Genomic DNA, 15,419 nt, shown 5'->3' on the forward strand with positions numbered 1-15,419 from the left:
ACTTCATTAGGATCCCCAGAGACTATCAGCCCTAGATGCAACCTGCTCCCAGTGACCAGGAGCTTACTCAGAAAAGGCCTTCCTGCTTATGGTAGATAATTAGTGTCAGCAACTTCAGCGTCGTCATCTGTTATATAACAAGGCCAAAAAAGATGATGTACATGTACAAAACAGATCATTGATGCCCCTCATTGTTGTTATTATTGATGGGGAAATAGAATGTTCTTCAGAACATGCACAGTTGCCTCGAAACTCAAGTGGTGCATCTCTGTATTCACCAAGCGGGTTTCAGCACCCAAGACCCCAGGAACCAGGGCATTTGGCAGTGTCAATCCCTAAGGGATTATTATCAAATCCATTCGGTGTTTAGAAGACTTTTCTACCCTAACAGCCAGACTTTCAGACTCAAAATGGCCAGAAAGCTTTGTTTTTCCTTTTGTTTGAATATAAAGAAAAAGAAGACTGCCAGCATTTAAGACACTTCATGTTATACGAGCTCACTTGTAACTTGTCACAGTCCCATGAGGTAGATGTTATTCCCTCCACTTTACAAATGAAGGAACTGGGGTCCAGATAGGTGAGATACTAGCCTAAGTTCATATAGGAAGTTAGGAGGATTTCTGGGGTCTTTCTGGCTCCCCAAACCCATGCATTTTTCCTGACCCTCCACATGGATTCAGATAGAACTTTGAATTATTTTAGCCTTTTTCCCCTCTGACTACCAATAACTTTTTCATTTGTCAAGCCAAGGAATGTAAAACTCCCACTGAGCTAGTCCTAAGTGTTAGGGCTAAAATACCATGAGGCTGAAGTTACTGCCTGGGAAGGGTAATGCTGAGGGACTCAAGCTTTGACTCACCTTCCAGCTTTAGTCTGATCCCCAGCTTGGCTTGGCGCTTTTCTTACCCTAGGCCCCCAGGATGGGGCATAAGTGGGCTCACTCAGCAAGCAGATTGCATGGCGCACCATCAACCTCACATCTGAGACCACCCTTGTCAGCATGCAGTGTCTTCGCTCCACTAGTAAGATGTATTGCTTTTGACATACTTTTGTCAAAGGTAGTCAATCTTTCCAAAAACAAATACAAGAAATATTAAATGGGCAGAAAGTAATCGGCACAATTTAGGTAGCTTCCAAGAGCGTCTTGTTATAATGTGACATAGGAAACCATTTACCCTTATACTTCATGCCAAAGAGCTGGGGCTGGGAGAAGAAAGCAAGGAAACCAGCACAGAAATGGGAGTCTGAACACTGGGCTGCTCCCTGGCTCTCCACTGTCTCCTGTATGGCTTTGGGAAAGTACCCCTTGTGTCTGGGGCTTCAGTTTCTTCATGTGGAAAAGGAGCTGTGGGCGTGAGGGCCCTTCCAGCTTCAACCTTCTATGAGAGGGAACACATGGTAGCGGAGAGGATAGTAGGCTTAAAAAGACCTGAGTATGTTTACATGAAACTCTAGAAAAAACAAATCTAGTCTATAGTGATCAATAGCAGAGCAGAGCTGGCACTGAGATAGGGAGTTGACTGAGAAGGCACAAGAGAAGTCTTTAGGGTGAAGAAATGCTGTATAGCTCACATGGATGTATATATTTGTCAAGTTCATTAAACTGTACATTTAAAATGGGTACATTTCATTGTATGTAAATTATACCTCACTGAAATTGATTTAAAAATAAGACTAGGTAAAATCGTGGAGATGGAAAGTAGATTAGACTAGGGCTGGGGATTTGGGGAATGAATGCGGAGTTAATTGCTTAATGGGTACAGAGTTTCTGTTTGGGGTGATGAAAGAGTTTGGGAAATGATGCTGATGGTTGCACAACATTGTGAATGTAATTAATGCTGCTGAATTGTACACTTAAACATGGTTAAAATGGCAAAGGTTATGTTGTTTATGTTTCATCACAAATAAAAATCTAAAAAAGATATTAAAAAAAAGCAGTATGTTCCAGCTCTGCTGTGTGCTGGCTGAGTAACTGCACAGGTCACCCAACTGCGGAGAGCCTAGGCTTCTTTGCTGTAAAATGAAGACAGGAGCACTAAAGGAACAGTCCTGGTGTGTAGCTCAAGTAAGATCATGTGACATTGGAAAGACCACATATAGACTGTAAAAGTTTCTGTAGACATATATCATTATTACTCCAGTTCTGTGAGTCCACTTGGCTGCTGTAGTTGAGCACATAATTCATAAATAGTTAAAGGATGTGTGGAGTAGTCTGCAAACGGTGGAAGTTTCTGTTATCCACATGGCCCTGCAGCCAGGTTGTTTGCATTAACTCCACATTCATTCTGCACAATTTCCCTAGGCTGATCCAGCACCATTCTTTTATTAATAACTGAGAGCTCATCTGCAATTGCACCTATGTGCTATGAAGGAGAGGCCATTTGAAAAGAAACCCACAGGTGATTATTAGGCCTAAAACTGTTGTCTATAAAGGGAGGATAAAGCCACACTCCCAGACATAAGGGACCTAATGTTTTTTGGAGTATCTCATATGTTTCAGACTCTATGCTAGACAATCGACATGTTTTCTCCTTCACAGAGGGTATTTCTAGCCTCATTTTACAGATGAGGAAACTGGCACCCGAAGACGTTAAGTACCCTGCACAGAATCCTAGGGCTGCTAAATGGGTGATGGTAAGAAAAAGAACAGCAGCCTCTGACAGTCAGGGGCAGGCCCACCCCCACAGCGAGGTCCTGGCATTCTCCTGTTGAACATCAACATTTCACATACCATCAGCATCAGACAAGGCCACTCAGTGACCTGACAGGTCAAAACAAAATCAAGACCACCAGGTCATCATGGCTGAACACAGGCAAAATATAAACGTTGTCAAAATTGGAAAACTGATCAAACATTTCTCTAGCCTGGTTTCAGCCTTGCTCTGTTCTTCTTGCCTTCCAGATAAGTATTGTTGGGATAATCACGGAATTACCCCCACATTATGACAGCATCCAATTCAGAGAAAAACCCCATTTTGTTGACCATCCCCAAAATCATTCACCTTAAGCCCAAATCTTGTGATACATTCTAACACCCTCTTCCAGAGATGCCTCACTGCTCCTCCCTCTGCGGCGAGGAATAACCCAACATGTTCAACTACAGATGTGTCCCTGGTGGTCTTTGCAGTAGAGCATTGGCAGGAGAACACTAAGCTAGGCCTGCGTGACTTAGTCTCCTGTGCTTCTGCTCTTTTACTGCACCTTCGAGAAAATCGGGTGTTTCACTTACAGAAAGGTTAGAGGGTGGATTTTGCTTTAGGTTTAACTATATGATTTCTATCTACTTTGTTATCTAAAAATAAAAATATTAATATGTCCGAATCATATTAAAGTTCACAAGTTATTTGCCAACTTCCACTAAGAAGAGAACTGTTCATTTACTCATTCATATCTTCATTCTTCATGTTGTTGGTGGATGCACCTTGCATGTTCCAAGCTTCATTCAGAATTCGGGATACTGACATGCAAAGCCCAGTGGAGCTCAGTGTCGAACATGCTAGGAGATGCCATAGTAGGAGTGAAGACAGAGATCTGCACAGGTTCTGAAGCATCCAGGAGCACAGTGGTTCGTGTCACCTGCAGAGTCCAGGAAGCCTTGATATTTCAGCTAGGTCTTAAAGTATGAACTTTAGGAACAAAGAAGGCTCCGAAGCCAGAAGGAACTGCCTGAACGAAGTCTCAGAGATGGGAAAACTCCAGCATGTGAGGGCAAACCCCAAGTAGGGTTTGGAAGGTAGGGTGTAGGAGAGAGAGGCAGTAGGTGAGGATGGTTGGGAAGGTGGGTGTTATGTGCAGTCTTGAGGAGTTTGCCTTTTCCTTTGAGTGACAAGGAATCAGGAGGGCTGTTTCAGGCAGGAGACTGGCATGGCAAATCCATTTCAGAAAGATCATCCTGGAGAGGCATGAAGAAAGATTTTTTTAACATGATTTACGTGACCTGAAGGTAGAGTTTTGATTCATGGTCTAGAAGGGGTATTTATTAGCTCTAAAGGACTAAGAGACTAATGGGCCTTGTGTGCCTGGCGAAGGCGCTCTGACCTACCCTGTGGGTGATGGGGAGCCTCTGAAGGATTTAAAGCAGGGCAGAGATGTGGACAAATCTGCCCAAAGAAAACAAGCAAACAAAACAAAAGCATCAACAGCATGTTATGTTAATGTGCGATTCCATTTAGGCTTTGGAATTTTGAAAATAGCTCAAAGACGCCGTTATGACCTTGCCAGAGGCCGGGTTGGAAATTTCTGAATCCAATGATTCTTTAGCTCCCCTCTAACTTTGACAGTCTAAGATTCCGTAACAAGGAAGGTAGAGCTATTGCCAAAACGTATAATGCATCAAAGTGTCAGACTTTGGGATTATCTGCTGCTGGGCGTTTTCCACACCACTGCTCCCCTTCATTAGTGGGGATAATTGAGAGTTGACTGCAGTCGTTACTGTTGTTGTGATGGGTGTTTGAAGCTAAATTCCGGCAAGCAGGAGATGTGTGAATATTTATCTCAGCTGCAGAAAGTTAATGCAGTGTGGCATTAATTACCCCGTCTGAGCCTGCTGTCTTTTTCTGTTTTTAGGTGTCATTTTCAGTTGGATAAATTAGTTTCCAAAATTAGAATAGAGCAAATTGTAGGGTGAGATCAAGGCAGCCTGACTTCTTGGGGCATCCAAAAAGAAGAATGGGCTGAGAACGTCTACCCAGGAAACATTAAGATGCGTCCTTGAAGCCCAGCACAGGCAGAAGAAAATGTTTTTCCCCAGTAGTTGTACTTAACTATTTTTGACTCCACCTACTGCACTAGTAGAACACAATAAAGTTACATGTTTAGCCTTACAACACGTATTTGAAATAGTTCAAGAGACTGGAAAGGAATAGATTTGGTGTTTAATAAATCATAAACTTACTATAGATTTTGCTACATTTGATTTTGAGAGAATAAAGCCAAATTGGAGTGTATTTAGGACAAAGGGATCAGAACTGTGAGGAAACTAGAAACAGCATTATAGTCATTCAGTAATTCAACAGACTCTCATTGAGGACCTACTGTGCTAGGTTCATATTTGTAAAATGGCAGAAGGAGGCCGGGAGCAGTGGCTCACACCTGTAATCTCAGCACTTTGGGAGGCCAAGGCGGGTGGATCACGAGGTCAGGAAATTGAGACCATCCTGGCTAACGCAGTGAAACCCTGTCTCTACTAAAAAAATATAAAAAATTAGCCGGGTGTGGTGGCAGGTGCCTGTAGTCCCAGCTACTCGGGAGGCTGAGGCAGGAGAATGGTGTGAACCTGGGAGGCCAAGCTTGCAGTGAGCCAACATCGCACCACTGCACTCCAGCCTGGGTGACAGAGCAAGACTCCATCTCAAAAAAAAAAAAAAGTGGCAGAAGGAAGTGGCAAGTGGTAACCTCGAAGTAGGATATGGAAGAATGGGCTTCCATCCTGTTCTGTCATCAGACATTTGGAAGAAGGATTATGTTTATTTACATTCCCAAGGGCAGTAGAAAGTCTATGGGCAGAAGGCGTGGAGGGACAAGTTGGCACTTTGCTACACTGCATAATAGGGTGCCTCCAAGGAAAGAAGTTCCTTTCCACTGGAAGAATACAAACATAACAAGTTCCAGAGGCACCAAAAATTGGATCTGATGGCAGGAGTCTTGGGGTCTACTCTTGGCATGGATACTAAGTAACCCTGTGACTCTGAAGAAACAAAAGCTGTCTTCACAGGACTTCAGATTCCTCATCTGTACAATGATGGGCCAGAACAACCTTATCTTCTAGGCCATTCCACTTTACAGTAGAAAGCAAGCAATATGATATGCTACACACGAGAGACAGCACAATGACCTTGAAATCACACAACCTCTCAGAACTTTAGTTTTTATCAGCAAAGGGAGGACTCAAAAAATAAAAGCCACCCCCAGGACTGTTAGGCAGATAAATAAGACATGAGATGCTTTGTAAACTCTGAAGCACCTGCAGATGGAAGGATTGGGGTCTCTCTCTCTCTCTCTCATGGTCACTTGTAAAAGACTAGAAAAAGCACTGGCCCCTGGACCCTGTTTTCAGTTCTCATGTCTCTAGACTTACTAGGTGTGTGGCCATGGGCAAATTATTTAACTTCTCTGTACTTAATTTTACCCTTGCAAAAGAGATAAAACACCTGCCTTACAAGGCTGTTGTGATGAGATAAAAAGACAGTGTACTTGAAAATACCTAGCATGGTGCCAGACACATGGTAGGGGCTCCCAGAGTGCCAATTCATTTTGAAGTTTCAAGAAAATAAGCAAATAATAAGAACCTATATGACACGACAGGAGACAAGCTAATATATAAAATATGGTAAAATTAGGATTTCATTGTGCCCATTTAATTCTGGCACAGACCTCCAAAAGTGACAGCATAAAGGTCAATTTTAGCAGAAGGTCCTGTGCATGCTTAAAACCACAGTATCCATCAAATCTGCTTGGCCAGTGCACAATGAGCCATCTCAACATCAGCTGAAGTCTGATAGAGTTTAAATAGGGCTGAACACTGTTTCCTCTCTAGGTGTGGATTGCAGGTTTGCTGCATTACATGCTGGTTGAAAATCCCTGTATGTGTTTCAGGACAGCCCCCTGGGTGCAGGCAAATGACTGGCCAAAGCGGAGGGCTCAGATCGAATGGAAACAAGTCCAGAAGTTTGTAATTAAGAGCCAAAGACACGCTTGCTGTTTCTCTGGCTCAACAGTGCACCCAGGCATCACTATTTGTAGAAGAGCAATTTGAAATAGAATTTCAGGGTTCTCAAGTGGACATTTATGAAACTGTGTTGGAAAAATGTCCACTTGACTCGTGGTAATTGTTAGCAATTTCTGAAGATGTATTGCTACCAAGCATTGTGCTAGATACTTTATATGTGTAATCTCTAATTCCCTCAAGAACCCCACAGGATAAACAGTATTATTCCCATTTTGTGGTTGGAGAAACCAAGACTCAGGATAAGTATCTTGTCCACATGACACAGCTTTTCTAACTCTCCCTACTATACCATGCTACTTCCCTAACAGGGCAATCAGTTCCAACTTGAAAATAAAAGACAGAACTGAGGGCATAGCTATTTTGGATGATAAAAATGTTGCCAAAATATTATGCACCCTGATCAAATACTCCAAAAATAACCTAAGGTCATCCATCATAAACTGTCACTTTTCTGTTTTAATCCTAAACCCCTTTTCCCAAAGCTGTCTCAGAAAATCCATGCAAGTGGAAAGAGCAGGCCTCACTTTGTTCCTTTATCCACAGGAGCCAGAGCCTCTCTACGCGCAGATCAACAGACCTAAGAAATAGCATCGATGCGAGCTCGTGGTGGGTGCTCAAGACTGGCATGGACATCAGCATCACGACAGGCTCTCTTGTATTCTTTCACCCCATCCCACAAGAAATTCATGATTGCCCAATGGAACTCGCTCAGAAGAGGGAACTAAGCATTTTTGGCAACCAATGGCAGATATCTATGGCAGCACACAAAAAAAGTATAGAAAGATCCACCCAACATTAAATCACAAATCAAGCAAATGCTTACCCAACAAATATTTGAGCCCTCGTAGCTGGGTTTAAGATGACTCAGTGTGCAAAATTATTAATTCCCTTTTTATTTCTCTACCTGTTGACCACTGTTGAGACACCAAATTTGGAGTGACAGGCATCAGAGGATTACAACAGGGTTGGAACTGACTTCTTTAAGCAAAAGCAAAGGGTCTTCTGTGACCACAATATCATCATCCATATGCCTTTTCACATAGGATGATGTGTTTTTTGTCACTCCATGGGGCCTGGTCTCCCATTTTCCCCCCTTTCCTTTCTTTGTCATGTTTGAAAATTAATAGGTGTACAAATTTTTGTGTTGCTTTTGACTTTTTTTAGATATGGGTGAAGAAATCTAACTGGGGAGAAAAAAGCCTCAGTGAAATGAATTAACTTGAAATTACAAGACAAATAAGTGGTTGATTATTCATTATGATCAAGAATGTGGCCAAAACAGTCCTTTAGCTATTCTGCATCCTGGTGAAGAAAGACACCTTTCAGTTTGAACCTTCATTCTGTGAGTAGAAAAAGACATCAGATTCCATTGATGAGAAAGATGAAAAATGCATCTGATTTCTTAAGAAGCTCTAAACTCTAAGTACAATAAAATGATATTTTTTATTTTTCCGATATCTTGCTGCTGTGATGCTATGCAGACAAGTGTCTTCTCCACGTGCCATTTTCAAAGAAAAGTCATTTGCCAAATAATTCCGGTACAATTCTGGTAATGTGGTTTTGGATCTTAAAAACCAACTTTCTAATGGAACAATGGTGGCATAAATATTCAGAATAACAAACTGATTCCGTGGTCCAAATGGTTCATCTCTATCTCTTTTTGTACATCAGAAAATTCAAATGGGATTTTTATTTTATAACTTGAAAAAAAAAAACCTTACCGTTAAACTCTTTAAATATTTAAGGGAAATGGCTTTAAGGAGTTCTAATGAAAAAAAATTGTCTTTTTTTTGTAAATATAAATGTTAATGAAAATGCTTTTTAATAATGCCATTACACTGTAGAGAAGGTAGCAGATTGAGTGCAAGGTGTGACAAACTTGATGGATGGGGCTCACTTTCCAGATGTTATTCTGGAGCATATGGTAGAAAGCTGGAGTGCAGGGACAGTTGGCAGGAGCAGTTGGCCAATCAGCAGCTAGTGAATGGGAAGGGAGCACGTGACTCCATCATCTAGCCTTTCCACGAGAGTCCCCACCCTACGTGCAACACAAGAAAAAGACAATTCACATTCTGAAGAATTCAGATTCTGAAACTCTCCCACCTCCCCACTCCCACCTACCCCCATATAAATCACTGGACTGTTTGTACGTGAAACAGAAGAGGCTAAGCTTCCTTTTTTTACACTTATGAGACAAAAAGTGCAGTGTTTGGTTCGTATGTTTAGCACATGATTTTCATAAAGAATCTATATATTTTTGCCCTACAGAGAATTGTTATACAGGTCAAGTGTGTTTTCCTGATGTTCCTATGCAGTTACAGTATGTTGAAAGTGTTTTAACACTAAGAAGAAAACTTTAAAGATTCATGTGATTAATTGGATTTGGGGATAATTATTATTATTTGGTTTTAAGATTTGAAAAGTAGAATTTCCATTGATATGATTGATTTGAATAGGCCTGTATTTGGTTCTTCATATCAATAGAAACTAAAATGATTTGGGAGATTGATTTGAAAACTGATTGTATACTTGTTCACAAAGAGAAAAGTGATACATGAAGGTAATGGTTATCATTTAAAGCCCACATTTTACACTATCAAGTCACAGGAGTCTAATTTTTTTTCAGTTAGATAAACTGACCAAATGTCTATTCAAGAATATATGTCAATGTCATCCTAATGTGGAAGGTCCGAAGAACCAGAAAAGTGAGAAGGGCCGTTTACCTCCCTCTGTAGCTATCACCTGTTGGTCCACAGAGTTTCTCGAGAAATGAGCAAACATTTTATGATTAGGTAACCCTTTCACATGAAGGGGAAGATGGGAAAGGTGGAATGACCGTAAGAGTTGGCTTGAGACCAGTTTGTTTTCTGGGGATTTGATAAGATAGGCAGTTCCCATGGGAAATTGCTTAAATTGCTTTGTTGCCTATGATTTGATTCTAAACAAGTGGTGCTATCTTCTCCCTCAATGTGGCTGTCTTGAGTTTGTCTTGCAGTATCACACCATTATACCAATTCTTTGGGTTGCTTCTGACACATTCAAAGTGAACTCTGGCTGATGTTGCTGTTTCAGGTATACCATCTGGAGTTAATTTCCTAGCAGAAGGTGAAAGTCCAGGAGAATTGTCCTCCTTCACTGAACATGATTGAAAATATAACTGGCTCTGAACTTCAAGAAGATGCCCAAGTGATGCATTAAAGTGAGGGAAGTAAAGTCAAGATTTTTCAACTGCCATCCATATTCTCATTGGCAGAATTCTGATTTTTTTTCCAAGCGCTGTTTGGTGAGCCTGGAACCACTATATCCTGTCCCAGGAATACAGTGAAATTTCCAAGCAAGAGCTGAGGTGCCAATACCAAAAGACCATGGGGAGTCTGCACAGTTCTGGTTAGATCAATAGAAAATCCATGTGTACAACTGTTAATTCCTCATCCTCCACTAGCACTAAATTTGTCACTTTAAATTTTGAAACCAGGGAAACACCACCTGTCATTCTGTCCCCATTCTCCATAGCTCTTCGATCTTTACATGCCGCAAGACTTTTTTGATAGCTCGTACTCATCCCAGTGTCTCCTGAAACCCCATTATGTAATGTACTGGGCACCTTCTTTTAAACAAATGTTTACTCTGTGGGTTTGGTTCATTTCAATTTCTGCGTTCTGACACATATTTTTTTAATAAAGATGAGAAAGAGAAAATGACTGTTGCAGTACATTTCTAGACCTACTTTAACTTTACCTCAGATGACAGTTTGTTAACATATATGGACACGTTATTTTTAACTTTATGTACAATGCATTCAACAGAACAGCAAAATTTTTAGAAATTTTCCATTAATTTCTGTAACACACCATGTAAAACTGTTACAAATAAACATGTTTGAGAACAACACCTTAGCCTGGCTTTATTCTACAAGTTTCCACTGGATATTCAGGCTTGGATCGGAAGAGGAAATTGCTTTACCTAAGATTCCATCTGACCAAGTGACAGCCTCTGTTTTCCTGGCCCTGGGCTAAAACGAGCAAGCTTCACTGGGGAGTAAGGTCAATTTGTCAGCCCTCAGTTGAATTCAAGTTGCTTGCTATGCTTGGAAAAGCAGCCACAGACAGGAAGGAGGGTGTTGTCAGAAAAAAAGCAAACCCTGGGTAGATGTGGTATTTGGACCACAGTTAGCATGAGACTTTCAAAACTGGGAAAGACTCTGAGACTAGCCCTGTGGATTGAGTCTTCCCCTAAAACAAAACAAAAAAACCTATTAAACTATTGATTGGAAAACCGAGATTAATCTAGACTGTCAAAGAGTTCCCCATCGTTCATTTTAAGGTCATCTGCTTTAAAGGACTCAAGAAGGAAGCATTTATCTTTCTTTACATTCCCCTCAAAATCCACACCAAAATAAAAAGGTCTGAAGCTGGATTGTATGTATTGAAGAACAGAAAAAAATGAATATATGTGGATGTTGTGTACATATGTATGTATGCGTGTGTGTGCGTGTGTGTGTGTGTGTGTGTGTGTGTGTGTGATTTTTATTTCCTTTTGTAACTAAATCAAATAATCAGCCAGATTACAATTAGGTTATTGAGATGCAAAAAACCACCACTGTTTAAGAATGGTTTTGTTAATGATTGCATAAACACAAGCCCTCAATCTGGCCTTGTTACAAAGAAGGTATTAAACAGATGTTATTGCTAACTTTGAGAAAATGAGAAAATGGGCTTAGATTCTAGCAAAGTACATTTGGAGCAGATAGAAGAAACAATTTCCATACAGCTAGAAATGCTAAATCCTGGACTGAATTGTTAGAAAATGTTGCAGAAGTTTTTGTTTTCATTTTTGTTTTGTTTTGGTTGAAACAGGGTTTCACTCTGTTGCCCAGGCTGGAGTGCAGTGGTGTGATCTTTGTTCATTGCAACCTCTGCTTCCTAGGCCCAAGCAATCCTCTCACCTCAGCTCTCCAAGTAGCTGGGACTACAGACACGCACCACCATGCCTGGCTAATTTTTGTATTTTTTTGTAGAGATAGGGTTTCACTGTGCTGCCCAAGCCGGTCTTAGATTCCTGAGATCAAGCGATCCGCAGGCCTCAGCCTTCCAAATTGCTAGAATTACAGGCAAGGGCCACTGCAGCAAGCCAGAAGTTTTTCTTAATAAAACAGTGACTTGCACATGTTGAACAGCTAGTATGTGCCAGGCAGGTGCTAGCTGCTCTATGTCCATTGCCTCAGCTAATTTTCTAAACAACCTGGAAGGGGTAGGTATTATCCCAATTTATAGATAAAGAAACTGAGATTCAGGTAAATTAAGTTAACTTCCCCGCCAGCAAATGGCAGAGTTGAGATTTGAATATTGGGTCTCTTTATTCATACTTGAGTCTAATTTTAAAATAATTGGATATTCACTGTTTGAAATAGTTCTACCTAGGCTTTTTTGAAAAACATTGACCTTCTGTGTCTCTTCTCAGACTGCTAGTGGATCTTTGGTAATAAGTTAAATTTCTAAGTTCCTCCCATTCAAAGTAAAAATTAAAATCCATTAGATGTTACTGTCTTACACTGCTAAATACATAGTTCCATCTTTAACTGGCACCTTTCAAAGCTTGTGTGTCTGAGTGATAAAGAATAAACTGTTTTACCCATCTTGTTGAAGTTTAGCTGAAACCAAGCACTGGGGATTTACTTTGCCAACCTAAATGAATCTTAAAGAAGTGACAAATTAAAAGGTGTCCTATTTAACTGCTAGGTGGATGCCAAAATAAATCAGGCAGACATATCTGCTTTCATTTTGTGCTTGAGTGTAAGCCCTTGTTGTTTTGACAGTAAATGTTTTTTGTTTTACTCAGAATGACAGTCGGAAAAACGCCTAGAATAAAAACAGGTTTCATTGAAATCAACCTTCAAAGCTTTGAAAGCTTTTAAAAGAAATTTAAATTCAAGGGAAATGTGAGCAATGGTGACTGGAAGATTAAAAAGAGAGAAAGTAAACAGATGCGAATGACTTTCCAGCCATTTAGTGACCGATCTGGGTATGTATGTGAAAACGGGAATAATCACTGCCACTGCTGTGCTCCTGCTTTGTCCGTGCCACTCATTTTCTAGCTACCGTTTCCAAGTCTTTACACGAACCCCAAGAGGAGAAGAATATGCTCTCCATGTCACAGGTTAGGAAACGGAAACTCAGATGTGTTCCACAACAGCTATCAATTAACAGAGCCAAAGATCTCACCCAGAGGCTGTCACAGTTCCCGGGGTTGGATTCCAGGCCTCTTTCCTCTATTCCATGATGCTTCTTTCTGACAGGTTTTCTGCGATGTCAGATTGCTCGTATACTCTTTATAAAATACTTTAAGCCGTTCTGTATTCATTTCCCTGTAGTGTCTATTATATTAGAAAAATCACACCATGCGTTACCCTGACCAATTCAGTACAGAAATGGATTCTTACATAAAATGACTGTAGTTATTTAAAACAAAGGAAAAATCCAGTTTTATTCTCAAGAACAGTAATAGCTCTAACTCAATCCAATGAATATTTAATTTCATAACAAAACCCTTTCATTCACTTTATCTTCCAAGGTACAGAGATCTGAAGAGGGAGCCTTTTTGAACAGGCTTTCTTTTCACTCTTTGGTGAAGAATATTAATGACTGCCAAGTGGAAAAATGTCTAAATATTCTTGCGAGATGGCAGCCTCTGGTGACTTGGGTCTTTAATCTTCCGAACAACCTCTTGCCACTTCTATCACTCACTCGGGCGGGTCACAGCTTGGAGTGGGGAGCAAGCAGGAATGGTTGGAGATGGAAGAAGCAGGTCTTAGAGCTGGCATACTGTCAACAGTAAAATGCCACATGCCCTTCATACTGTACATTTAGCAACTCTACCTTACCTCACCTTTGGAGTGAAATGGTGGGAGAGGTGAACTCTGAGGTCTATCTTATTTCAGATTACAGGTCAAAGTCATTCACGTGTAGCTCAGGGCCATGATAATCTAGCAACTTAGTTACTAAAGAAAAGCTGTTTCCTTTTTACCCATCTTGTGCCTTTTCAGACCTTCATAGAAGGAACAAGAAAGGTGGTCAACCATCACACAGCCCATGTTTATCCTTTTAGGATAAAGCAACATAGTGTAGACTAAAAATAAAGAAATCCTAACTCAGTGATTAGCCCCACTTTCATCAGAAGAAAGACAAATGCTGCAAAAGTCAAGGAGGCAGATAATCGTTTTCTTTCTTCCTGGTGGGCTCTAAACTTAAGCAAAACCTGAGAAGCAGGGTATGTAACCAAATCTTCACCCTGGGCTTATTGTTCATTGCTTTTCTCATTTAAGTGGAGCACACTATCTTCACTGGTGAGTCGATATAGAATAGTTTCCAGATAGTGGACCCTGATTTCAGAAAGTCTTTGACTTGCCAGTTGTTTCACCTCAGACAAGTCACTTAAACTGTCTAAAATTTCATTTACTCACCTAAAATTGCAGGCTATTATAAGAAATAAATTTGATAATTTCATGCCTGGAACATAGTAAACGCTCAATGCACGTTACCTGTTGCTAATATCAAAGAAAGTCTGATCACTATTGTGGATTTTTATATTTAATTCTTTCACTTTCACCTTGCCCATCTATTATCCCAGCTCAGTAACTCTATCAGGTGTGAAGAAAGGCAGTAAGTGATATTATCTCTATTTTATTGTCAAAGAACGGCAAAGAAGTACATACAAACAGCATCCAAATTTTCTTCCCTAGCAAAGTTTAAAGCAAAAATGCATTATGGACTTATTCATATAACAAAGAGTTATTAACAATGTGCTATGTGCCAGGTCTTCTGAGAAGCACTGGAGATTGAAGATTTTTTTTCAATGCATACATGACTGTCCCTGCTTCAAGAAGCTCAGATTCTAGAGGGGAAAATAGGTTAATAGACAAGTAACCTATAGTAGAATTAATGCTGGAATAAAGGATGTGCTAATACAATGGGAGTGGTGGGAGACTGCTATATAGAAGTGTTGATGGTCAAACTGGGTGTTAAGAAGTAAGTAGGAGTTTACCATGAGGTGATGGTAGTGGAGGGAAGAGCATTAGCAGAACTAGCAGGGCCAGTGCACATGATATGCCTGGAGTGGCTGTGAAGGAAGGCAGAAAATAATGCTCATTTAACTGTTGAATAACAGAAAAAAAATTTCTCGATTCATATATCAAATCTAGAATAACAAAACACCAAAAAAATACAAATGATAGCCTAATCTTTTCAATGGATAATGAGAAGTTCCTACATTTTAAACACAGCTGTAAACCATGACTAAATAAAGCTGACTTTCAGAATGTAATTAATAGCTCAAGAGAGACTGTCTCATCTTAATGGATGCCAAAAAGGCATCTGATAAAATTCATTATCCTCTTCAAGAAAAAAACTGGAAACTAGAATTATAGTAATATTCCCTTCACATGGTGAAGAACACCTCCCTCAAACCAACAGCCAATATGAAACTTAGCAGTGAAAATTGAGGGTAGCCCCGTTAAAATCAGATGGAGATCAAGGTGGCAGCTATTACCTCTATCATTTAACATTGCTCTGAAATTTGAGGCAATGCAATGCACTAACACAAGAAAAAGAAATCAAGTGTTTAAAATAATAACAATTCTCACTCATAGTTGGGAATTGAACAATGAGAACACTTGGACACGGGAAGGGGAACATCA

General features: G+C 40.3%; 1 protein-coding gene across 17 annotated transcripts in view; it reads left to right on the forward strand.

Moving 5' to 3' along the window:
* Nucleotides 1-8,582, forward strand: part of DAB1 (DAB adaptor protein 1) — an 863,435-nt gene extending 854,853 nt beyond the window's left edge. For 15 of the 17 annotated variants that reach the window (XM_058430794.1, XM_058430805.1, XM_058430792.1 and 12 more), the window contains one exon: nucleotides 7,271-8,582. Coding sequence is in view for 2 of the 17 variants with exons in the window: in XM_058430798.1 (XP_058286781.1) it covers nucleotides 7,271-7,315 (45 nt within the window). In the remaining 15 variants the exon portion in view is untranslated. The remainder of the gene's footprint in view (nucleotides 1-7,270) is intronic. The other 2 variants (XR_009210852.1, XM_058430799.1) reach the window with 1 other exon arrangement.
* The last annotated feature ends 6,837 nt before the right edge of the window (nucleotides 8,583-15,419 follow it).

Source organism: Hylobates moloch, unplaced genomic scaffold, assembly GCF_009828535.3.
Source record: "Hylobates moloch isolate HMO894 unplaced genomic scaffold, HMol_V3 SCAFFOLD_18, whole genome shotgun sequence".
Taxonomy (NCBI): Eukaryota; Metazoa; Chordata; class Mammalia; order Primates; family Hylobatidae; genus Hylobates; species Hylobates moloch.